The sequence below is a fragment of the Hyla sarda genome, chromosome 4, assembly GCF_029499605.1.
Source record: "Hyla sarda isolate aHylSar1 chromosome 4, aHylSar1.hap1, whole genome shotgun sequence".
Taxonomy (NCBI): domain Eukaryota; kingdom Metazoa; phylum Chordata; class Amphibia; order Anura; family Hylidae; genus Hyla; species Hyla sarda.
Genome location: NC_079192.1, coordinates 98,602,174 through 98,629,358, shown reverse-complemented (window position 1 = coordinate 98,629,358; position 27,185 = coordinate 98,602,174). Strand labels below are relative to the sequence as shown.

General features: G+C 44.5%; 1 protein-coding gene across 4 annotated transcripts in view; it reads right to left on the bottom strand.

The window, feature by feature from the left end:
* IGDCC4 (immunoglobulin superfamily DCC subclass member 4) overlaps positions 1-27,185 on the bottom strand; it is a 105,751-nt gene that overhangs the window by 6,465 nt on the left and 72,101 nt on the right. For 3 of the 4 annotated variants that reach the window (XM_056571727.1, XM_056571725.1, XM_056571729.1), the window contains 8 exons: positions 21,814-21,951; positions 10,755-10,925; positions 10,369-10,599; positions 8,497-8,604; positions 3,195-3,375; positions 2,976-3,103; positions 2,293-2,463; positions 1,218-1,354 (listed from right to left, as the gene is read on the bottom strand). In XM_056571727.1, coding sequence (XP_056427702.1) covers positions 1,218-1,354; positions 2,293-2,463; positions 2,976-3,103; positions 3,195-3,375; positions 8,497-8,604; positions 10,369-10,599; positions 10,755-10,925; positions 21,814-21,951 — 1,265 coding nt within the window. Of the gene's footprint in view, positions 1-1,216; positions 1,355-2,292; positions 2,464-2,975; positions 3,104-3,194; positions 3,376-8,496; positions 8,605-10,368; positions 10,600-10,754; positions 10,926-21,813; positions 21,952-27,185 lie in introns of all 4 variants that reach the window. The other variant, XM_056571728.1, reaches the window with a different exon arrangement.

The following is a 27,185-nucleotide window of genomic DNA, read 5'->3' as shown; positions in this document are numbered from 1 at the left end:
ATTTGCAATAAAATCCACAAGCTTTTACAATATTCCAACTTGGATTTTGGTTTATTCCTACATCTCCACGGAACCAGCAGCGCCATTTGCGAGGTCTTTTTTGCTCTTTTATGATCACCTACTCTCTCCAGGAGACGGTTTTTACCTCACCTGTAACCTCAGGCTCAGCAGCGGCTCCGGCTATTTTGTAACCCGTGCATTGGGTTGATATGCAAGTTTAATACTTGCTCTAAGGTGAGCAGCTACTACCTAAGGGGCCTGCAAGCCCCGCACCTACTTCCCTTCTTTTTCCCTCAACCACCCAACGGTATCACACGAGGCGCCCTCTCTGGTCTCTCTTTTTTTCTCCCCATACAGAAACTCCATATCTGACATTTTTGTACATCATGGAATGATTGTCAAAATGACAGTGAAAGGCATAATACACTGCAATGCAAAAGTATTGCAGTGTATTATATGAGAGATCAAGCGATTTCATGGTTAAAGGAGTTATCCATGTTCTGGTATTTTATTTAAAAAGAGCACCAAATGCTTTAAAATAACAAACCAGCAGATTTGTTTCGATCCTGCAGTGATCCCCTACCATACTCCAGGCATCACCACTCAGCGATAGCCATTATGTCCAGAGTACGGCCTGTGACTACCAAGCTTTCTGACTGGCTGTGGTGGTCCTTTCCAAATGCAAGATCGGGGTGCCTGAACAGGGATCAATGAGGGATCAGAAAAATAAGTAATTGCTGGTTTCTTTTAAAAAACATAATAAAACATGGATAATCCCTTTAAGAGTACATTCACAAAGGGCAGGTTACAAATATGTTATCTGCTGCAAGTTTGAGTTCCTACAGGTGTTCCGTGGCCGACTTTCTGTACCGTAGCATCCAAAGTAAAAAATACACAGCAGACAATATTGAGTGAATTTTCGGCTGTACGTACCCTAAGGGATTGTTCACATGAGTGGATTTTGTTGCAGACTTTACTACCAATTCAAGTCACAATCCACACGTGTGAATGTACCCTCAGTCCCCTAGTGGGACTAATAAACATACTTATGCAGTAATGAAGACAAAAAAGCACACTAAATTGATATCTCTCCATCTGTAATCACCCCAACTAAAAAGTGATCATACTATTGTACCGGATGGTGTAATGATGGTTGTGTAATAGTACAATTTTTATCATGGAGAAAATAGAAAGCATTAAACGTGATGTTTTATACCTGGAGGTCTTGGAGGCAGGGTTTCAACTTCTACTACACTTGAATATGGCCCCCAACCTGACACTGTCTTGGCCCCCATCTTGAAGTAATATTTGGTCCCACTTAGCAAACCATCCACTTCTGCACTGAATGTGTTCCCTGCATAAAACAATAAAATAAAACCTTATTTTTCTTTCAACAATAATAATAGATTAAAGGGGTATTCCGGTGAAAACCTTTTTTCTTTTAAATCAACTGGTGCCAGAAAGTTAAACATATTTGTAAATTACTTCTATTAAAAAAATCTTAATCCTTCCAGTACTTATTAGCTGCTGAATGCTACAGAGGAAATTCCTTTCTTTTTGGAACACTGATGACATCACGAGCACAGTGCTCTCTGCTGACATCTCTGTCCATTTTAGCAAACGTGCATAGCAGATGTATGCTAAGGGCAGCATGGTGGCTCATTGGTTAGCACTGCTGCCTTGCAGTGCTGGGGCCTTGGGTTCAAATCCCACTAAGGACAACAATAAATAAAGTGTTATGTCAGCAGAGAGAACTGTGCTCGTGATGTCATCAGAGAGAATTCCTCTGTAGTATTCAGCAGCTAATAAGTACAGAAAGGATTAAGATTTTTTAATAGAAGTAATTTACAAATCTGTTTAACTTTCTGGCACCAGTTCATTTAAAAGAAAAAAGGTTTTCACCGGAGTACCCCTTTAAGTCCCCTCTAGTGTTTACTACAATTCAATATATACATTCCCCCAGTATGGGATAAAGTAAATTAAAAAAACTTATATATATAATGCATACTTAAAACAGTACTATACATGACTAAAAACAAAGAAGCATTGTTGGGAACACTAGTAAACAAAAATGCTGTGTATGAAACAAGCCTTTGGGTGGCTAAAAATGCAGCTATATCTTTGGCTATTTTTTCTGCCGTTTTTTTTTTTTTTTTGCAAAAAAATGTTGTGGCCAGATGTCTGCTAACAGCCAAGTTAAAAATAACATCACAGACAGTGAAAGAGGATATATAAAGTTGTCATGTTAAGAAACAATATATCTACTGATGATCATTATAATACTGTACACACCTTCCTTGGTTAAAACAGTCCACGTGTCATCAGGTTGGCTCTTATTGGCGCTGTACCGTATCAGATACTGCACTATTATTCCATTTGATTCCGCTGGGGGGCGCCAGTGCACCTGAACAGAAAACTGTGACAGTGGCTGCAGCAGCAGGTCCGTGGGAGCGGAGGACGGTCCTTAAGTAAAAATCATGAATTAGAGGAAGAGACACAGAAGATGCCACTGATTCCACAGTCTACGTCTCAATAAAAGGCCAATGGGTGAGAGTATTTACTGTACAGAATTACAAATGGAATACCGATGAAATACTGATGGTATTTTATCTGAAATATGTCTGTTTTACAGATATGTATAATGGACATATTGCCATATACTTGTGTGAAGGTGACCTAAGGAAGATCTCAAAGCCCTGGCAGTCACATAATTCTACATATGTGGACGAGCCCTCAATAACCTTTATGTATTCCTTATTGTCCTTATCCATGAGCATGCTCAATCACCAAGGATTTCGATGATCACTACATGAAGTTAGCATTTAGTTTATTTGGCTTCCAGCCCAAAACTTTATGTCATAGTCTTAGGGAACCAAATCATATCCACAATAGTTTACTTGCAATATATATGTTACGGAAATATTGACTTTCAATATCATTGCCCAACCACTGGCCAAATACTGTCTCTTACTCACTATCTGGAAGGGTCATCTTTTCCAGAATGTTACTATAGGGCCCATCAACTCCGGCTCCACTCGACTGAACTGCAAACTCATACCTGGTGTATGGTTTCAAGCCACTTATGAGAATCTCTTCTGAAACACTGTAAAAAGATAGCACACAGGTTACATGAGCATTTCAAGGGCCTGACATACATAGAGAACATAATAGGGAGCACATGAGGTCCTGGTTACCTGTTATGATAGGTGAACATTGACGCATTCTTCGCTCCCCAAGGTCCACATCGTACTGTGTATTTCACAATTTTGCTGCTTATTATTGGCTTTCTCCATCTCACTAACATTGATGTAGAGCTGTTTGGGGTCACTTGAACGTGGCTGGGTGGCAAGGGTGGAATCTTTTGGTCTATGATATCTTTGGAATACATGTGAATACTGTTTAGATGCATTGTTCATACGGACTGCTAATACTGATTTTGATTGAAGGGACAAAGGATATAATATACACAAAAATAAAAATAAAAACACATTCAGCTACTTCCTGAAGAACTGACGTCCGAAAAAAACAAGGTCTATGTTTACCTGATTCCTATCTCACCTGAACTGCATCCGATTTCCCAATATAGCTTCTGTATTGATTCCTCTGAATCTCCTCTATACATGGCAGGTACCAGGTCCAAATTACAGCTGACACCTGTTGTAAGGAGTTAGAACCAGAGATAACTCTGATTCATTCCAGAGTTAACTAATTAGATGCTGCAGTCAGTGGAACTGCAGCTATTTAGCCATGGTGTGGGGGACCTCTTCCATCACAGCAACTACTGTTAACCACTTTGAGAGCGCACCTACCTAGATGGCACTCCCACAACTCTCTCTATGATAGCTCTGAATTAAGATGGGAGAGCTCACAATTGCAGGTGAAACCATGGCCCGTTCATTTGCATCTATTTATTTATTCCGCACAAATAACAATAGAATTATGTGAACAGTGTATTGAATGTTGCCAAGATGGTTTTAGAAGTGTACTTTTCTGTTTTATCGTGTACACTGCCTACATGATTTTTTTGTGATATAAAAACCATCACTATCTACAAGCCAATCACTGGAACTGATGAAAAGGGGGTCCCGCCCTTTGAAACGTGTTGTCCGTTCACTTTGTTAAATAAAACTTTATTATTTTAATGGTCCGTTTCGGTTAAGATTTATTAACCTACTGAAAGAAAGCGCCTGAAGACATCATGTTTAACAGCTGTGTATACAGCATATATGCATCTACAGTACCAGTTGGTTACAAGTCTATTGTGGTGTTGTGCTCATAGTACAACACTTAAAGGTGAGCGCACTCTGATTATTTACAGAATACACTCACCGCAAGGATTAACGGCACATAGTTGCCTCTTTCCGTCATTTGATCGTCCCTCTGTGAAGTGTTTGTGGAGTGCTGTTCAACTGCTTGAGACGTTCAGATCTGCCATGATAGTTCTCCAATAAAAAAAATAAATAACAGGTATTGCCATGTCTGTAAAATATTGCTTCAAGGGATACTCCTGTGGAAAACTTATGTTTTTTTTTTTTTTAAATCAACCGGTGCCAGAAAGTTAAACAGATTTGTAAATCACTTCTATAAAAAAAATCTTAATCCTTCCAGTACTTTGGGGCTGTACACTAAAGAGAAATCCAAAAAAGAAATGCATTTCCTCTGATGTCATGACCACAGTGCTCTCTGCTGACCTCTGCTGTCCATTTTAGGAACTGTCCAGAGCAGAAGAAAATCCCCATAGCAAACATATGCTGCTCTGGACAGTTCCTAAAATGGACAGCAGAGGTCAGCAGAGAGCACTGTGGTCATGACATCAGAGGAAATGCATTTCTTTTTTTGATTTCTCTTTAGTATACAGCCCCTAAAAAGTACTGGAAGGATTAAGATTTTTTAATAGAAGTGATTTACAAATCTGTTTAACTTTCTGGCATCGGTTGATTTAAAAAAAAAAAATAATAATTCCATGGGAGTACCCCTTTAATAGTACCCAATGGCAAATTTGTTTCTTTTTGGTCACCTCACGTCTCCCAAAAAATTGATCACACAGTGATCATAAAGTTCCATAAATATTACGGCTTATACCACCAAAAACAACCCCTAACATAGCTCCATTAATGGAAAAATAAAAAAAAAAGTATATCAGGCAAAATATGGCAATGTAATTTTTTTTTAGTCTCTGCAAAGTTTGCTTTGTCATAGTTAAACTGACCCGCAGAATGAAGTTAACAATTAACTTGTAACATGTCATTTATACTGTTAAAAATTTAACTAAGAAAAACAATGATGCAATTGCAATTCTCTTCATCCCATCCCGCTAATATTATTTTTGTTTCTCAATACATTATATGGTACGTTACTGAAAAAATGGCTGTTGCAAGACAAAAGTTTGACAACTGTACTGTCACTGAAACAATCTGTGTGTCCATCACATGACCAAGACAGATTCATCCACTGAAAACAAATAATGTATGTCAGTAGCAGAGGGTTTTATACATAAAGTGGGGCAAGTTTTAACTGTGGCGAAAACAATACAAAAGTCGCACAAGTTTTGAGCAAACAAAGCCCTAGCACAAAAAATAAGCGACTTTTGCATCATTTTCAGGGGCTCGTGGAAAGGGCAGAGCTTATGGTGGAGGGGTCATGGCTTCATGCCAATGGTCGCCTCCATTCACTGTATTTAACCTAGTTTACGCTTGCTAACAAGAGTAAACTGTGCTTAAAATTGTCACCAGCTCCAATCTGGCGGAGATTCCAGGGAGAGCGCACGGACAGCCTGATGCACAGGGATTTATGTAGAGGCGCATTTCTCTACATAAATTCTGAAAACCTGTGCACTGGTCATGCATTGATTTAGATCGACAGCAAAGAATCTACTTTTGCCAAAAGCCCCCCAAAGTGAAATAAAAAAAATGCATTAATTTAAAAAGACAAACCTTTATTTGCTGGAATTGGAATACCCCTTTAAATTACAGTGACCCCCCCGACATACGATAATTTCAACATGCAATGGCCTCTCAGAGGCCATCGCATGTTGAGAAGGCAGCATCAACATACGATGCATTTGTATGTCGGGGCCAACGCATAAATGGCTATCCGGCAGCGCAGACTGCTTCAGCTGCTGCCGGATAGCCATTTACGGTGCCCCGTGTGCTCCGGTGATGGTCTCCTACCTGTCCTTGGGGCTCCGGAGCGTCATCTTCACGATACCCTCCATCGCCGGCGCTCTCCATCGTCGTCATCACATCGCGCGCACGCCGTCCCGTCATCCAATAGGAGCGGCGTGAGTGCGTAGTGACGTCATGAGAGCAAGGATCCCGGGGAAGCAGAGAGGTCCGGAGCGTCGGGGACACCACGGAACGCGGCGACAGCGATGGAGGGCGACATCCAGGGCAGCGGTGACGGGTCCGGAGTGGCGGGGACAGGCGAGTACAGCTTCCTATACTTTGCACGGATGCCTCAACATACGATGGTTTCAACAAACAATGGTTCATTTGGAACAGATTACCATCATATGTTGAGGGACCACTGTGCATGCTTATGGGGAGAAGAGGTGTGCAAGTGTTGTAGCAGTACAAGAGTTACAGTTATCGCAAACGTGATGTTGGAGAACACAATAATTGTGATGTCAGGGTTGTTTGCATTGCGTTATTAAAATGTACCTGTCCTTTAACTTTTGATGTGTTATGGAGACATGTCAAAAGTTTTTATTCAGTTGGGGTCTTAGTGCTGAGACCCCCACCGATCAGGAGAACAAGTAGGTATAAGCACACAGTATTGCACTTTACTTCCTGGCTCTCAGGGATATTTGTCTTTGTACACTGCTCAAAAATATAAAGGGAACACTATGTTATCCTATATCGGAATGAATGAACTAATCGTATGAAATACTTTCGTCTTTACATAGTTGAATGTGCTGACAACAAAATCACACAAAAATTATCAATGGAAATCAGATTTATCAACCCATGGAGGTCTGGATATGGAGTCACACTCTAAATCAAAGTGGAAAACCACACTACAGGCTGATCCAACTTAAAACAAGTCACAATGAGGCTCAGTAGTGTGTGTGGCCTCAACGTGCCTGTATGACCTGCCTACAATGCCTGGGCATGCTCCTGATGAGGTGGCAGATGGTCTCCTGAGGGATGTCCTCCCAGACCTGGACTAAATCGAGACATGATGTCCCAGATGTGCTCAATCGGATACAGGTCTGGGGAACGGGCGGGCCTATCCATAGCATCAATGCTTTTCTCTCACACTCCAGCCACATGAGGTCTAGAATTGTCTTGCATTTGGAGGAACCCAGGGCCAACCGCACAAGGGGTCTGAGGATCTCACATGGGGTCTGAGGATCTCATCTCGGTACCTAATGGCAGTCAGGCTACCTCTGGCAAGCACATGAAGGGCTGTGCAGCCCCCCCAAAGAAATGCCACCTCACACCATTACTGACCCACCACCAAACCATTCATGCTGGAGGATGTTGCAGGCAGCAGGAAGTTCTCCATGGCGTCTTTAGACTCTGTCACGTCTGTCACAAGTGCTCAATGTGAACCTGCATTCATCTGTGAAGAACACAGGGCGCCAGTGGCGAATTTCCCAATCTTGGTGTTCTCTGGCAAATGCCAAATGTTCTGCACGGTGTTGGGCTGTAAGTACAACCCCCACCTGTGGATGTTGGGCCATCATACCTCATGGAGTCTGTTTCTGACCGTTTGAGAGGACACATGCACATTTGTGGCCTGCTGGAGGTCATTTTGCAGGGCTCTGGCAGTGCTCCACCTGCTCCTCCTTGCACAAAGGCGGAGATAGCGGTCCTGCTGCTGGGTTGTTGCCCTCCTACGGCCTCCTCCACGTCTCCTGATGTACTGGCCTCTCTCCTGGTAGCGCTTCCATCCTCTGGACACTACACTGACAGCAAACCTTCTTGCCACAGCTCGCATTGATGTGCCACTTGTGTGGGTTGTAGTCTCCATCTCATGCTACCACTAGAGTGAAAGTACCGCCAGCATTCAAAAACATCAGTCAGGAAGCATAGTCACTGAAAAGTGGTCTGTGGTTACCACCTGCAGAGCCCCTCCTTTATTGGGGGTGTCTTGCTAATTGCCTATAATTTCCACCTGTTGTCTGTTCCATTTGCACAACATCATGTGAAATTGATTGTCAATCAGTGTTGCTTCCTGAGTGGACAGTGTGATTTCACAGAAGTGTGATTGACTTGGAGTTACATTGTGTTGTTTAAGTGTTTCTTCTATTTTTTTGAGCAGTGTACTTATCTCCACGCTGCTGCATAGACTAATCATCTTGCCGAGAGTCGGGTAGTAAATCGTACTGCTGTGTGCTTATCCCCACTCATTCTCCTGATCTGTGGGGGTCTCAGCACTGAGACTCAATTTTTGAATGAGAGGTACACTTTAAAACATGACAACATTAAATATAGAACCCTTCCACCTTTTTAAATATGTGTATAAGCATAGTAATGACAAAGATATAAGAACCTGGTGGTGTTGCCGGGATCTGTCTGGTTCTTCCCTCCCACATGACTGTCTGACCTTCCTGCTTCTTATTATATGCCACCAATTTGACTTGGTATAGCTGTCCAGGTGCTGGCATAGATGAGAAGAAGAAGATAATTAGGAAACACAGAATGCATCAAACTGATTTACATACAGATTATGGGGGATATTTTTCAAAGTTGTCTATGTCCCGCATCAATATAGACCAAACTACAGAGGGTTAGTCTGGTCTATTGTGCGCCTAATTTATCAAATGGCGCGCGGCTCTTGATAAATTCTGTGCACAGACTTCGGGATCTATGCTTTAGTCTATATTTAAACCTGCTCCAGCATGGACTGACATTTCGGCGTACTTTCGGCCTATGTGACTTGTCGCACAAAAGTCGCTTTTGATAAATTCAGCACCAATGCATTTTTCAATGCATTTCAGTCTAAAATAGACTTGCATGCATCATGTTCTAAAAATCCTCTAGAGCAAAAGTCGCAGAAAAGTCGCACAGATTTAGACTGCGACTTTCTGTGCGACAAATTTAGACAAGAAAAACCAGTCTAAATCCTTTGATAAATCTCCCCCTATGACTTGACATTAGGATCTATGTGGGTCCGACCTCTGAAACTCTCACTTGCAGGGACTGTGGTTTTTTTTCCTGCACAGCTCCATACTGATCTTGAATGGGGCTGTAGTGTAGTTTTCTGCTCAAAAAGTGGCTTTGCAGGTTTGGTGTCCCAGTACGGGATATGGTCCCACAGTCCCGTCAGGTTGAGTCCCTATATGTCCCCGGGGCTCCCCTGCCATGTCTCCCCCTGTGTATATAAGTTTTCACATGAAAGAGTAAAGGACCTGTATTGTTAGTCACATGATTATGTCACATGTTTAAGTCATATGATTGTATTGTTACCCAGAGAACACCAGTGACCAGGTGACCTCGCTAGTAACCTATGGGCTCCTTGCACAGCCCCTCTTTATAAGGAAGGGAGGAGCTGCAATCTCTCTCTCTCTTTTGATCACAATTCCTTTCCTGCTGAGGTCAAGTTCAGTCATCTGTCCCAGTGCCTGTGTCCAGCCATTGGAGGCCTCAAGCCTAAAGTCTGCAGCCACCTGTCAATTGCAAGTAAGCTAAAGTCATCTAATTGTCAGTCATCAAGTCAGTCAAGTCAAGTCTACTGTCTAGTCACCGTGGCCTGCATTATAGTCAGTCTCCCTACTGCAAGTCCCAGCAAGCCTGCAAGGTCTCTCTGTGTCACTGCCCACCTCTCTGGGATACTGGCGGAACTGTATAGACTGTACCACCTGTCTAACCTCAGTAAAAGCTACCGTTACCCTTAACCTGGCCTTGGACTCTATATTGCCACTGCCTGACCTAGGACTAGCGGTATTACCGTCTGGTGGTTGTGTAGGAAAACCACGCTCTGGCGTCACGAACATGAAGGGGTTAATACCATCTACCCATGGGCAACACCAACTGCCCCTTACAACTCACATAGGGAAATCATCACACAGGGAAACACTGTAAGGGTAAGTTTACATGGGTAGGTTACTTGAGAGTCTCCTGCAGCAGATTACTTTGACCTTAATGTCATCTGCTGCCGATTTTCTGCTGCGGAAAGTCTGCCGCAGGAAACTTGCGATTTACCCACTCTTGTGAAGTACCCTAAATGAACCAGCCATTGGACCCTCACCAGTCAATAAATGATGGGATATAGTAGCAATATGCCTTCACTTACCATGATGGAAAACCTGTTTAACAAAGGTGAACATTTAGTACATACAATGTAAGATTTTACAGAGACAGGTTACCAAAGAGCAAAAAACATTACTGACTGTCAATTGGTGGTCTGCGTCACGGGACTTACTCAGATGAGTTATGTCATATTGTTTCCTTTTCTTCTTTAGTTTTATCGGCCCCACGTCCCAGTCATTCTGTCCTTGCCGTAGGCAGGAAATGTTATGATTCAATATAGGGCACACCATGCGGTAATACAGCCTATAACCAGTTACTTGGAAATCCGAGTGAGGCAACTGCCAGCTTATAAGAAGCGAGTCTGTGTGGGTAAGGACTTGCAACTGTATGGGTGCCTTGTCCACTGAAAGGATAGAAACCCAGAATAAACAGGTTGTAAAAAGGATTAGAAATTAAATGTAAGAAAGAAAGGAGGGCAGGAGAAGCCAATAATACCGGAGAAAAAGACAAATTGGCACACAGAAAATCCTATTTTGTCCATGCCATAACAGGACCCACCTTGTGTCTCATTGACTCTGTCCAGTGTGCGGTGTAAAACCCAGTTTGAAGGAACTCCATGTCCGGCTGAGGTGGCAGCTGCGATCCGGACTTTATATACAGTATTGGGCTGCAATGAAGAAAGTGTCACCTGGGTCTCATTTCCACCAACTTCCAGCATGCTGACCACACCTGAAAGGTTAAACAAGCAATGATATTTGCAGCCCAGAAAAGTATAGAGAGATAATCAGCTCACCCCTGTAGCCTTTCAGAAGCACGGACTGGGATGGACCATTGTCCCATAACAGAAATCCAGATAAAGAGGAAAGGTCCAGCGATTGCTCAGATGCAAAGGTATATTTTATTGACTCAACAGGACATAACAGATGTAAATGTGACGCGTTTCGGTTGTGTGCTGCGACCTTAGTCATACAACTAATGTGAACATACAGATCTATTTAAGGGTTCGTTCACACAGGCGGATTACCTGCGGAATTTGCTAGTGTATTTGCTGCAGAAAATCCGCTGCAGATTTTGCTACCATTGACTTACATGGGTCAGCAGAAAATCCGCAGTAGAGGTAGATTTGCAGATTTTCCTTCAGACCCATTGAAGTCAATGGTAGCAAAAGCCGCTGCGGATTTTCTGCAGCAAATACGCTGTGGAAATTCGGCAGGTAATCCTCCCGTGTGAACTGACCCTTAATAGGGGAAAGAGGTTGGACTCAGGTAAATGAAAAACACCTGGTCCAACTTTATTAACCCCCTCTTTACTCCTCTGTACATGGTTTCTAGAGAATCATAAGAACATAACATGTATGTGCAATAAAATCATGACAAGCAAGGATACATAAAAAAGTCTATCACAAATTCTTCATAAACATAATACTATACCTAGTATATATATATATATATATATATATATATGTATATATATATATATATTTATATATATATATATATATATATATATATATATATGCCTATCCATAAAATAGTATTATGATTGCTGGTAATGTTCCCAGAAAAAATTTATTTAAAATAAATCTATTAAAGTGCAGAAGAACGTTTTTTTAGTGCACTAACACTAAGTAGGACATATGATAACTGATGGCAGACCTTGAGAATGATTAAACTGTATAGATTAGGCTGCTGTACCAGCATATCACATATATTACTGCATTAACGCATAGTGTGAATTTAGCAATTGGTTCAGCTGCTGTAACCGTACGTCGGGTGTGAATATTATTCTTCTGCCAGCTGACCATTATCAAATACAAAAATATACTAACTGGTATTATCACAACTATAACTCCTGTCTCTGAAACAAAATTACAAACTTTTAAGCTCTTACATTTTTTAACATTTTTAAAAATTTCGACAGAAAACCACTAAGTTTGAACATCATACCCCAAATAATTCATATCCTGGTGACTAATTTTTATACGGCAGAGAGTTTAATATTGTATGGCAAAGAGTTAATAATGCAGTCTTGCCTGCGATTCAGGCCTTGGGGATATTTTGTTAACTTGATAATCCAAAATACCTCTCTGTCCAAGAGTTTTTGTTTAAAGGGGTACTCCTGCGCTAAACATCTTATCCCCTATCAAAAGGATAGGGGATAAGATGTTAGATCTAGGGGATCCCGCCGCTGGGGACCCCCGCAATCTCTCCTGCAGCACCTCCGTTTTTCAGTTGCGCAGAGCGAGGGGCGGTGCAGGGGATGGAGTATCGTGATGTCATGGCTCCGCCCATACTCCGTCTCCTGCACCGCCCATCATCAACCACAGAGCGATCCTCGCTCTTGGCAGCTGAAAAACGGGGGTGCTGCAGGAGAGATCCCCAGCGGCAGGATCCCCGCATTAACATCTTATCCCCTATACTTTTGATAGGGGATAAGATGTTTAGCCCCGGAGTATTCCTTTAATACTGCCTCCTCTAATCGGAGCTATCCCTTTTTCTATTCCTTGAAGAATGAGGACTGAGAAATCGCCTCCATGTGTTTCAGAACAGTGCTTCTCAATTAAAATGCAGTATATCTGATTAATGCTTTCTAGTCCTCATCCTCAGGGAATTACTTGTGCCGCCGACATATTGTAACTGGCATGGCTCCCGTAATAAGGTAAACAACATCGGCTGTATTACAATTCATGTATTGTTTCATCACAAATGTCTCTTTTGTCACAGTAGACATGAAAGTTTGGGAATTCTTGCAACAGGTGCAGATATTGTGACCGCACCTGTGAACTACCCTTTACATTGAGCCATGTTGGTTTCTACTGTCTATTGCTGCAATATAGACTAGGGGAAACATGTTGTCCCACAGTGGGAGCTTTCCGGGCCACACACTTATAACCATCTCTGAATACTTCAGAGAACGCCGAATCATATTGCAGCAATGGCATAAATCTATGAACACTTTCTGCGTTTTAAATTCTTGACTGAATTCCGTAGAAAATACTATTGGCTTTTTTGCTGGAATTTTCTTATCTTTGCTGAATTTTTTATTTTTAATATGGATAAGTTCTATCCTATTCTTCTTCTCTGCTATGTTTATGGCCCTTTTAATAGTCCACTCCTGATTGCCTCTATTTTTTAAACGTTGACCTTATGTTACTTGCCTTCCTATCACAATCTTTTATAAGGGTGCAATTTCTTAGTGCCCGAACCATTTCTCCCACGGGAGATTTTTATGACATGGAAAGGATGTCATGATGTAGCACTCAAGATCATATTAGCTGCCATATCCTTTGTAAAATTGTAGGTTACCACCCTATTCTGCGCTACATCTCCAACCAATGTAAGGTCAAGGAAATCCATCTGGGATGAATCCTGATTAAAATAAAATCCGGCTTGTTGGGATTATTGTTTAAATATTTCCCAAACTCCGGTATGGTCAGCACACTCGACCCCATATAAACAGGAGGTCGTCAATGTACCGACCATACCAGAGAATGTCCACAGAAAAAATGCGTCACATTTGTGCATCTGTCATGTCCCTATGAGTCAAATATATATGCCGCATCTTAAAGGGGCACAGTGTAGACGCTATTCAAAACAGAACATTAGAGGCCGGGCCCACTCATTTCCAAAACTAGAGAGCACCAAAATTCTTTTGGGAGAGCTCAGAGGTTCAAACCTGACACAACATAAAATAAAGGTTCATTCAAATCATTCACGTGCCTTTTTGGCAAAATAAGGCATGTTAAAAACATAAAATGTTAATACACCTTTCATGCACTTCATGGGCACTCACTCCAGGAGAGAGCAACCAAAATGTAGTAACCCATATGTTGAGTTTTCTTTTCTCCTCAATTCAGGTACATGAATTCACGTGAATTTTCTTCAATAAAATGGTTAGGCTGTGGGGGAGTGTTTATTGTAATGAAATTATTTTTATTTTGTGTTGTGTTTTTTAAAATTTCTTTAAAGGCTTAGTATGGAGAGCCATTGTTACGCCGAGCGCTCCGGGTCCCCGCTCCTCCCCGGAGCGCTCACAGCGTTCTCCTATTCGCAGCGCCCCGGTCAGACCTGCCGACCGGGTGCGCTGCGATAATGTTCCCAGCCGGGATGCGATTCGCGATGTGGGACGCGCCCGCTCGCGATGCGCATCCCGACTCAACATCCCGGTGACCAGTCTCGCCAGACCCCTCTACATCGCCTCTGTTAATAATGAAAGATTGGACTGTACTGTGCGTTACCGCACGGAACCCCTCTTAATGTGCATCGGACCCCATCACAAAAAGATTGAATTTCTGGTCCTCTCTAACTGCACTTCGGAAATTCTTCTTGGACTACCGTGGCTTCAACGCCATTCCCCTACCCTCGATTGGACCACCGGGGAGATCAAGAACTGGGGTACTTCTTGCCACAAGAACTGTCTTAAGCCTGCTCCCTGTACTGTCAGTCAAGACCCTGTGGCCCCTTCGATATCTGGTCTCCCCAAGGCCTATCTGGATTATGCTGATGTTTTTTGCAAAAAACAAGCAGAGACTTTGCCTCCTCACAGGCCTTATGACTGTCCTATTGACCTCCTCCCTGGTACTACTCCACCCCGGGGCAGAATCTATCCTCTGTCTGTTCCGGAAACACAAACCATGTCGGAGTACATCCAAGAGAATTTAAAAAGGGGTTTATCCGCAAGTCTTCCTCCCCTGCCGGAGCTGGATTTTTCTTCGTTTCCAAAAAAGACCTCTTATCTCGGAACTCTTTGATCGCCTACGTGGCGCCCACATCTTTACCAAGCTGGACTTAAGAGGAGCATATAATCTCATCCACATCAGGGAGGGGGACGAGTGGAAGACCGCATTTAACACCAGAGATGGACACTTTGAATATCTGGTTATGCCCTTTGGGCTTTGCAACGCCCCTGCCGTCTTCCAAGACTTTGTAAATGAAATTTTTCGTGATCTTCTATATACCTGTGTTGTGGTCTACCTAGACGATATTTAGATTTTTTCTGCTAACCTAGAAGAACACCGCCAGCATGTCCGCATGGTTCTTCAGAGACTTCAGGACAATCAATTATATGCCTAAATGGAAAAATGTCTCTTTGAATGTCAATCTCTTCCCTTCCTAGGATACTTAGTCTCTGGCCAGGGACTCCAAATGGACCCAGATAAACTATCAGCTGTATTGGATTGGCCACGCCCCTCCGGACTCCGTGCTATCCAACGTTTTTTGGGGTTTGTCAATTATTACAGACAATTTATTCCGCACTTTTCCACTATTGTGGCCCCTATCGTGGCCCTAACCAAAAAAAACGCCAACCCTAAGTCCTGGTCTCCTCAAGCGGAAGATGCATTCAATCATCTCAAAACTGCCTTTTCTTCTGCTCCCGTACTCTCCAGGCCTGATCCATCTAAGCCCTTCTCGCTGGAGGTTGACGCCTCCTCGGTGGGAGATGGAGCAGTACTCCTACAAAAAAATTCTTCCGGACATGCTGTTACTTTGTGGTTTCTTTTCTAGGACCTTCTCTCCGAAAAACTACTCCATTGGTGATCGAGAACTACTGGCCATAAAATTGGCGCTTGAGGAATGGAGGCACCTGCTGAAGGGATCCAAATATCCAGTTATTATATACACTGATCACAAGAATCTCTCTTATCTTCAGTCTGCCCAACGGCTGAACCCTCGCCAGGCTAGGTGGTAGTTGTTCTTTGCCCGTTTTAACTTTGAAATTCATTTTCGCCCTGCTGACAAGAACATTAGGGCTGACGCCCTCTCTCGTTCATCGGATGCCTCTGAAGTGGAAGCTTCCCCACTACACATTATTCCTCCGGACTGTCTGATCTCCACTTCTCCAGCCTCCATCAGACAAACTCCTCCAGGGAAGACCTTCGTTTCTCCACGCCAGCGCCTCAGGATTCTCAAGTGGGGACACTCCTCACACCTCGCAGGCCATGCTGGCATCAAAAAGTCCATCCAGCTCATCTCTCGATTTTATTGGTGGCCTACCCTGGAAGCTGATGTTGTTGATTTCGTGCGGGCTTGTACAGTCTGTGCCCGGGACAAGACCCCTCGCCAGAAGCCTGCTGGTCTCCTCCATCCTCTGCCTGTTCCTGAACGACCATGGTCTCAGATTGGTATGGACTTTATTACTGACTTACCTTTATCCCATGGCAACACAGTTATTTGGGTGGTCGTTGATCGATTCTCCAAGATGGCACATTTTATACCTCTTCCAAGCCTTCCTTCTGCGCCTCAGTTGGCGAAAAAATTTTATACACATTTTTCGCCTTCACGGGCTTCCTACGCATATCGTCTGGGATAGAGGCGTTCAATTTGTGTCAAAATTCTGGAGGGCCCTCTGTAATCAACTCAAAATCAAATTAAACTTCTCGTCTTCTTATCATCCCCAATCCAATGGGCAAGTGGAAAGAATTAATCAGGTCCTGGGGGAATATTTGCGATATTTTGTTTCCTCCCACCAGGATGACTGGGCAGATCTTCTACCATGGGCCGAATTCTCGTACAATTTCAGAGTCTCTGAGTCTTCCGCTAAATCCCCATTTTTTGTGGTGTACGGCCGTCACCCTCTTCCCCCCCTTCCCTCTCCCATGCCTTCTGGTTTGCCCGCTGTTGATGAGGTGACTCGGGACTTCTCCACCATATGGACAGAGACTCAAAATTCTCTCTTACAGGCCTCAGTCCGGATGAAAAAACATGCCGATAGGAAAAGAAGAATTCCCCCCATTTTTTCTCCCGGAGACAAAGTATGGCTCTCCGCCAAGTATGTCCGCTTTCGTGTCCCCAGTTATAAACTGGGACCACGTTATCTTGGTCCTTTCAAAATCAAGTGCCAAATCAACCCTGTCTCTTACAAACTCCTTCTTCCTCCTTCTCTCCGTATTCCCAATGCTTTCCATGTCTCTCTCCTTAAACCACTCATTCTTAACCACTTCTCTCCCAAGGTTGTTGCTCCCACTCCAGTTTCTGGGTCCTCTGACGTCTTTTCGGTGAAGGAAATTCTGGCATCCAAGACGGTCAGAGGTAAAAAAAATTTTTGGGTTGATTGGGAGAATTGCGGCCCAGAGGAGAGGTCATGGGAACCTGAGGACAACATCCTGGACAAGAACCTTATCCTCAAATTCTCAGGTTCCAAAAAGAGGGGGAGACCCAAGGGGGGGTACTGTTACGCCGAGCGCTCCGGGTCCCCACTCCTCCCTGGAGCGCTCACAGCGTTCTCCTATTCGCAGCGCCCCGGTCAGACCTGCCGACCTGGTGCGCTGCGATAATGTTCCCAGCCGGGATGCGATTCGCGATGCGGGACGCGCCCGCTCGCGATGCGCATCCCGACTCACTTACCAGACCCGTTCCCCGTCTGTGCTGTCCCGGCACGCACGGCCCCGCTCCCTAGGGTGGGCGCGCGCCGGGTCTTTGCGATTTAAAGGGCTGGTGCGCCACTGATTGGCGCATGAGGTTTTAATCAGTACCGTCACCTGTGCACTTTCCTACTTATACCTCACTTCCCCTGCACTCCCTTGCCCGATCTTGTTGCCATTGTGCCAGTGAAAGCGTTTCCTTGTGTGTTCCAAGCCTGTGTTCCAGACCTCCTGCCGTTGCCCCTGACTACGATCCTTGCTGCCTGCCCTGACCTTCTGCTACGTCCGACCTAGCTCTTGTCTACTCCCTTGTACCGCGCTTATCTCAGCAGTCAGAGAGGTTGAGCCGTTGCCGGTGGATACGACCTGGTTGCTACCGCCGCTGCAAGACCATCCCGCTTTGCGGCGGGCTCTGGTGAATACCAGTAGCAACTTAGAACCGGTCCACCGACACGGTCCACGCCAATCCCTCTCTGGCACAGAGGATCCACCTCCAGCCAGCCGAATCGTGACTGCCATCCTATAGACAGAGTGTATCACTAAGCTAAGGCTTATAATTAGTCTCCAAAACAGCTAGTGCTAACCAGGGCCGGACTGGCCTACCGGGATACCGGGGAAATTCCAGATAGGAATCTCCCTGTGGGCTGGCACAACAGTGTCAAGAGTGTCAGTGCATCCGATTATAGTTAGCTTTAGTTACCTATAGTTGGCAGGCAGAGGCCCCGCCCCCAGATGATGAGTGATGCGGCTGCCATAAAGATACGGCAGCCGCGTAATGACGTTCCCAAGAATCAAAGGGCCGGCGTAAATACGTCCTGCGTCATTACGCGGCCAGCGTATCTGTATGGCAGCCGATCTGGGTGGCTTAACAGAAGAGCCGCGGCCACCTCTGAGCTCCTCTGAAGAACTCTCATATGTCCCTGCCCGGCCCCCGGAGTGCAGGAGAAAGGAATGAGTGCCGGCCCTCAGCCTCACCATGTCTGTGATGGCCTGCTGCCTTCAGGTGCGTCCACTGTCCATACCCCCCCCAGCACAATCACACTGCAGCTGCAGGCCAGTGCACATTAAGTGATAAGAACACATAGTGATAATGCCGGCGGCACTGCATTGGCCCATGTTACCCGTGATTTATTATCCTCATCCTGCTGTCACTGTGTGTCTTAACCCTGTACTGTCACTGTGTGTCTTAATCCTGTACTGTCACTGTGTGTCTTAACCCTGTACTGTCAATGTGTGTATTAACACGTATCCACTTCTCAACATAATCAGACCACAGGTGTGCATGTAATGGGTGGCTTCCCTATGTCTATCTCAGGGCTCCGTCTCCTGAGTGTAGTAAACCATATATATAGAAATAGACATAGACTGGGAATTGCACTTAAAAAGTTCTTTATCTCCAAATTCATCCATGTACAAAACAGTAGAGAGATATACAGAACATAATCACCCGGTGCTCAATAGACTGCTCAGAGGTAATTCCACTCGGTGTCTTCAGAACCTTCCATCCCAGACTTGCTGCTTGCAGGACTGTGTGTTCCTGGCCATGTGGACGCTAATTCTGAGGGGGGGTGAAAACGCTCACTAAGGCGAAAGAGCTCGCCGAAACGCGTCACTTGTGATCCACGTTTGGTGTCCGTGTGTTCTTATACAATAAAACGGCTTCCTTGCTTTGGACCTGCAGTGCTGGACTTTCCTTTCTTGTCAAGTTTGCATTTATACGTGGAGTCCACACGTTTCCGCACACTGAGACGAGGAGTGGTGAGCTGGACACTGCGTGAGTGTGTGGTATGCAGTTATTTCCAGGGCTGGTTTTTATCCCCAGTCTGGCCCTGGTGCTAACCCCCCCCCCCCCCCCCCCACTGAGAAAAAAACACCAAAAAAAAATTACAAAGAAGGCGGCAACAAGCACTGACAGTCTTTCCGTCGATTTCTCTGGTGTTTTTTTCACATAAAAACTACAAAAACCTAGCCTTAAATGATCGTTGTGTATTTCAAACAGTTTATTTGTATGCCAGAAATCTATTCAAAGGGCTTCTGAAACATAAAAAGAATTTAAAATAACTCTGCGTTAGAAGTGCTCTTATACTAAAATGTGTCTCTGTGGAGCGCTGCTCTTGAGGACTGCAGCTGAGAAAAGTGGGTGTTAGCAACTGTTTGTTTACAAAGAATCTATGTCCTTATTCCATATCTAATTGGCTCCTGCTAGTAATGGAAACAATTCAGATAATGGCCAAATAACTATTGCAATTTCAAAAGTAGATGAGAAAATACATTGATGGTTACACGTTTGGTGTTATTATCAAATGCAGCACCTCTACTTCTGCTAATCGGTGGGGCATCCTAGGAAAAAAAGGCCATCAATGTGAATCCCCGGAAATGCCGTTTAGGGTAGGGTCACACGTAGCGCATCCACAGTGTACTTGACAGTGTGGATGCGCCATTGATCGTCCCTAGAGTGAGCCTCCTGCTGTGCCCATGTGTCCTCCTTTGTCTGCTCGTAGCAGCAATCTGCCACTACGAGCAGGCACACAGTGATCTATGAGTTGTGCAAGAATGTGCAGTGTACTCACAGACATCACGCCTGCTCTCGGTCTAGTTCAGGAAGCAGGGGGAACGACCATGATGTCTGTACACTGCACAGGCGCGCACTACTAGCAGATCCCTGTATGTCTGTTGGTAGCGGCGGATTGCTGCTATGAGCAGACAAAGCAGGACACATGGGCAGAGCAGGAGGCACACTCTAGGGATGTCAATAGTGCATCCGCAGCATGATATACGCTGTGGATGCACTATGTGTGACCCTAATCTTAGGCTAAAAAAATGCTGCACCCCGTTGTTAGCTACAGGTCAATAGTGAAATACACTTTTTAACATTACAACTGCAACACCTATAAGGACAAGACCTGGAAGCAATGGGTGTTGCTAAGATAGGCAACTGATTACATTTTCAAGCACCTAGCCCCAATCTGGCCACATGTTCGTGCTACTGTGGGCAGCCTGTGTGGCCTAGACATGCTACCGTGGCCTGCACAAGTCTCTGGCCATGCCTCACATCAAGCACATCCGGAAGGTCATTGGTCAGCAATTGCAAACAGAGCTGCAAACACCGGATCTTGATGATCTGCATGCCCAAGTACATTCAGCGTGGCAGAGCCTCCCTCAGACAACCATTAATAACCTCAGAATGTCAGGAACTCCATACAGCCAGTGTATAAACAGAAGTGCAACAGACTTATAACCTAACATACAATGACAGCACCAAGTGATGTTTGAATAAACGCATACAGGAACATGTTAGAGGGGTATCCAATATGCAGAGTGTGAACGCATCCAATGTATCCAAACACTTTAGGGATGTCCAAAGAGAAGGTTAAAAAGCCTTATAGAGAGGTATATTGACTTCTCTCAGCCAAAGGGTCTAAATTGTAGAACTTACCTTATCTTCCATTATTAAATATAGTGATTGTAATTTTTTGGTCTCTATTTCATTGTATCTTAGTTGTGGATATTATTTGAATGTTTTTTAAGGGTTAAGTATAATACACCTTCCGCTTTTTGGATCCTCCCAAAGGGATTCCTCATGAAAATTAGCATACACCACTACTAGGTTAGGTTACGACAAAGAATCAGCTGATCCAAAACGTGTCCTCCTTTTTGCATTTTCAAATTAAATGGAAATTTTTTCTCCTATCGACTTCTATGACAGAAAAAATGTAATGTGTTTTTAATATTGGCTTTTTTTCATGGCATTTTTTCTCCCAATTCTTCAATAGAAATCCTTGAGTTACGTGAATAAAGAATCACATAGACTTGTAATGAAAAAATGAAGGGGTTTGCTATGGGGATTTGCTCCTGCTCTAGACAGTTCCTGGCACAGACAGAGGTGGCAGCAGAGAGTCTGGAAAGAACTACGCAACTTTCTCTGGAGCATACAGCAGCTGATCAGGGGGGATTGATGAACCTGTGGATGTTTGTAACGGTTTTTACATTCATGAGGAGAATACCATGGATGCCATGATCGGTAATGCAAAAACAGGCAACCAATAATGCATGTACTAACATACACTATTTTTCAAAAACAGCACAAAGTAGAGAAAAAAAGCACTGGCTGTATTAGATTCTTTTTTAAGGCTGCAAAAAGTGTGTGCTAAGGAGGCCTACGGGAAAAATAACCAAAAATACTTATTGAATGGTATCATTTATGTTTTTATGCCTCAAGAATAACAACAGATGACACATCCACTTAAGAAAACATACCATCTCTCTGGGTGCAGTATTCAATGCGATATTTTGTGATCTGGCCATTTCGCATCTCAAGCAGAAGGGGAAGCCACTTCACATGCAGATCCTCTGGAGAATCGCTACTCAGCGCCAGCATGGGAGCAGCTCCTGGAACTATAATAAATAGACATACAATGGATTCAGAAGAATAAAAAAAATCAGTAGTTCAGGGTGTATTTATACATGATGGTTTACAATGACCCAGATTTATCAATGTGCCTAAAAGCAAAACTGTCCGGATTTACAACCAATCACAGCTCACCAGATCTATTTAAGAAATGAAAGCTGAGCTGTGATTGGTTGTGAAAGCAGACAGTTTCGGGTTCAGGCACATTGATAAATCTGGATAAAATCCAATTAAATCACTTACACCAGCCAGAAATCTGCCTGATCCCATTTTTTCCTCAACGGGGACCGTTGGGTTTATTAGTGGCAGTTGTGTAGTGGACCAGCTGACTCTATTTACCCCTGCTGAATGGAATCTGCAAGAGCCTCCCTCTCAGATGTGAACCTAGCCTTAACATCCAAAGGATGAAATCTTTTCATACATCTCCAGATTTTGGTTGAGAAGTATATAATACTTCATCCAGTCTACTCAATACAGAATCTGAACTCTAAAGTGACATTTTTTACCTACAAGGATACATTGTATCAAACTATTAGAGCTGAACAGAGATTTGTCAATTCTCATTGAGGACTGCCTAGAAAGAATACCCCTGTCATAGTCTGTCTCAGTCAAGTCAGTCCATGTCAATCTGTCTCAAATCAGCATGGCTCTGCATTAAGTTGTCCAAGTCCACCATAAGTCCCAGCAAGCCCTGTGGTCTCTGAAGTCACTGGTCACCTCCTTGGGCCTAGCCAAGCTGTATAGAATGTTACATCTGTCTAACACAGTAAAGCTGCCATTGTTCTGTAACTTGGCAACTGAGTCATTATTTTCCCCTGTGCCTTGCCCAGGATCCAGCGGTATACCTTTTGGGTGGTGTAGAGGATAAACCACGCCCTGGCATCACAAATACAAGGGGTTAATGCCATATGCCCCTAGGGTAATTCCATCTGCCCTCATCACACCCTCACCACAACTTTTGGTGCCCTACGAACAGGACATGGGTGTGCGCCTTATGCGAAAATTACCCCCCAGTCTCAAGTGTGTCCAATATTGCATAGTAAAACGAAGGAATGTGAGACATAAATTGCGCCAGAAAGTGTACAGGACTTTTTCAGTGAAATCTTTTTATTACGAGACGCTTGTGAAATAGAGGGGGAGGTGAAGAAAAGTCTGTTATTTGCCATTGTGAAGTACCTGAAAGAATTAATCTGCTTCAGAGTTTCCCACGCGCAAGTGGTCGCAGTTCTGCCCACGTCAGTCCCCAGCGGCGACGCCTCTTCAGTCCAGCGAGGAGGAATCAAAGTACTGCCCTATGTTGCACAAGGGAAGACTTTCCTGACCAGACCCAAACAGGAAGTTCCCTGGGCGCAGCCTTCTTGGAAGTTCCAGCTGCTGTGCTCATCTCCGGCTGTCACCGGCAAAGTCAGCGCTGCAGTACAAGTTCTGCAAACACCACCGAACATCAAAACCAAGTCTCCAGTAACTGAATTTGTCACTACTGTCTTCTTATTGTCAACAAGTCTGGTTGCAAGGCGTTTATTACTGGGTACCTGCAAAATAGAGAGGGAGTATCTGCTATAGTACCCCCATCATTCAAACCGGAGCCGCTGGGGCACCTCATTAGTTCTCTTAAAGGGGAACGCCATTCTTCTTAAAGTAACAGCGCACTCAAAAATCAACCCAGCACCACAGATCAACCGGGCGCCAGCGCTCCTTCATCTCCAGCAGCCATGGTCATGCCCCCCCCCCTGCCTCCAGCAAGCAACAACAGTCCTGGTGTTTCTATCTCTGCACCGGTATTCATGGGGGGGAAACCTGTCTTTCCCACCTACAATGAAGACCCCTTTACCCTGAGGGATTTAAAAGAGAGGATCCAGAGTTTGTTTGTCTTTAACTCTTTCCCTCCTAACCAACAGGTGCAACTACTAACAGGACAACTCCAGGGACCGGCACTAGAGGAAGCCCGCACCTGGCCAGCATCTGAGAAGGCAACAGTGGAGCAGATCTTTGAAGAATTGTACCAGGTATTTGAGTCACATTCTCCATCAGAGGTATGTCTCCGGCTGTATGAAAGACGACAGAAGCCAGGTGAGACCTTAAGAGCGTAGGCTGTAGCCCTACAGAATGCCCTAGAGACTGTCCAGATGTTAGATGGTATAACTACCGAGCGCAGGTCAACAAAGTGTTAATGGACAGATTTATTGATGCAGCCCATAACAAGTGGGACAAGGCCCAATTGAGAATGTTAGCCATCCTAAACCCCAATATGTCATTTCCTGCTTTTAAAATACTGGCTATCCATGTGATTGAGTCCGGGACTGAGTTAGAGGAAGTTTGTATTCCCCTATACCTGCTCAAGAACCACTAGGGGCGGCAGCCAGGCCTATACCATCACTGTCCCATTCCCACCCTAGTGCAACCCACTACAGCCTCAGATCTGAAGAGTGTTAGGCAAGACATTGAGCAATTGACTAAGGCTTTTAAGGAGCTTGCCACCCGGCCTGCTCCACCTAACCAAGAACCACCCTTGCCCAGGAAACCTGCCCCTGCTCCTCACAATCCCAGTTATCGTAATCCTCCACCCAATAGATACTCAGGGACTCAGAGACCTTTTTGCACCTATTGTAACAAGCCCGGCCATTGGAAAATGCATTGCTGCGATTAAAACAGATTCACCCTGAGGTCGAGGACTGGCCCTCAGGAAAACAGTCACCAGGTCCAATTCCCGAACGACCTTAATCAGGAGTCTCACTTTATGTTGCCTCCTGCCCCCTTGAAACAGTTATTGTAGAAGGTGTACCCCTAGAGGTGTTAATAGATACAGGGTCACAAGTGTCTACCAAATATAAAAGTGTTTCTAACAGCTTTGGGATGTTAGTCTATTATGTGAGCCTGAGGATGTTAATTTCAGAGTAGTTGCAGGTAATGGGCAACCAATCCCCAGAAATGGATACTGGGAGCCAACCATTCACTTGGGTGAACATGTACTTAAAGGGCAGGGAGTGATTGTAACCAATGTGACAGATAAGGGGTCAGCTGAATTTATATTGGGGATGGACCTTATGAGGAATTGTTTTACCAAAATTTTGGATGCCTTGCATGCCTCTCTTCCCCATATGTGCAGCACCACCTGAAAGTCCTACAAGCGGAACAGGAGTTTGAAAACAAGCAAGTCGAGATCTGCAGAGTACAAGTTCAAGACATAAGGTTGGTGACCTTACCACCCAACACTGAAACTATCATATAGTTCCGTGCCAGTCCCAGAGTCAAGAATCAGGCCTTGCTAGAACCCCTGAAGATAGAAGATCATTCTTTAGTCCGAGCTGCGAGGAGCCTCTTCACTGTCTCCAATGGAAGAGTCCAGTACGGTTAGTGAACCTGTCTGATTCTGCTACCTTTTTACCCAAATATACTCCAGTGGCTCAGCTGTACCTCCTAGAGTCGAAGGACATCGTGACAGAGCATCTAGTGGGCTGACAGCGTGCGGCTCAAGTTACCAGTGGACCTACTGGTGGGCAAAGCTCCAGGTTGGGGACGACTCTATCCCACAGGACCAGGTAAATGGAGTAAGCAATGTTGCCAAAAAGTATCAAGAAGCTTTCAGTAAATACCCCAAAAACTTCATGAAAACGTCAATGATGCAGCACCGAATCCTCACAGGTGACAGCCAACACATCAAGGAGATACACCGTCCAGTCAAGCCAAGCATGTATCAGACTGTCAAGAAGATGCTGGCAGATATGAAGGAGGCAGACGTGATATAAGAAAGTCTGAGTCTCTGGGCGGTGCCACTTGTCTTGGTCAAGAAGAAAGTCAGAACCATCCGCTTCTGTGAGTTTAAAAGTATGCAGTTTGGGCTATGTAATGCCCCTGCTACGTTCCAGCATCTGATGGAAAGGTGCCTGGGCCATCTGAATTTCCAAAGTGTCTTATTGTACCTGGACGATGTCATCGTGTACTCCAAGTCTTACCAGGAACACCACAGTCATCTGTCAGATGTCTTTCAAGTCCTAATCAAGCATGGGTTGAAGATCAAGCCATCAAAGTGTCACTTGCTCAAACCTCAAGTCCATTACCAGGGCCATGTTGTCAGTGCGGAGGGAATTCAGCCAAATCCTGAAAAGGTGAATGTTGTCAAGAACTACTACCGCCGCTTCATCCCACACTTCGCCCAAATTGCAAAACCCCTCACAGCTCTCCTACGGGGTGTGGCGAAGGAGAATTACAATGGAAGACTACATAGTGAATGGGCCAAAGAGCAAGAGACAGGATTCCGAGCTCTTAAACATCTGCTGAGGGAACCACCCATCTTGGAGTATACAGACTACAGTCAGCTTCTGGCTCTATACTGATGCCAGTTTTGAAGGTGTCCTGTCCCAAGATCAAGATTGATAAGAGAGAGTGATTGCCTATGCAAGTCGTAACCTGTGAGGAACAGAGAAGAATGATGCCAACTCGTTCAAATTGGAACTTCTTGCCCTGGTGTGGGCCGTGACAGAAAAATTCAAAGATTATTGGGCTGCCACACTATTTACTGTCCATACGGATAATAACTTGCTGGCTCACCTGAATACTGCCAAGTTAGGTGCCATTAAACAGCAATGGGCTTAAAGATTAGCTAATTACAGCTTAACCATTAAGTACAGAAGCGGCAAGTCAAGCGTCAATGCTGATGTACTGTCTTGGATGACCCCCGGTGAGGAACCACCTGTCAAAGACGTGTGGGAAGACGGGGAGATGCCCCCAATTTGTAAACAGTTTGTGAACCAGAATGTTGTGACCACCTCATGGACGCTGAACCCAGGTCCGAAAAGGTTAAAGAAGACCTGTAAACCTGGAAGGCTCTCCAAGATGAAAGTCGAGTTATGGGGGATCTGTTGGACTACCTTCTCGCGAAAAAGGAATCAACCCGTCTACGCTGGGCCTAGTGTGACTACGAGTTGAAACATCTGTGGCGACAGAGGAAGCGACTGTTTATGCACAAAGGACTGTTGTACCGAAATTATTTGGATCCGGTCTCTGGTGATCGACTTCCTCAGATTCTGGTTCCCTGAAGAGATGCGTTGATGGTCCTCAACGCATATCATGACCAGTCGGGACACTTTGGAGTCCACAAAACCAAAGCCACTGTCAGGCGAAGATTCTATTGCATTGGAATGCAGAGCGAACTTGAGAAATGGTCCAGTGAATGCTCTGTCTGTAACGTCACCAAGAATGTGCGCAAAGATTCCAGAGCACC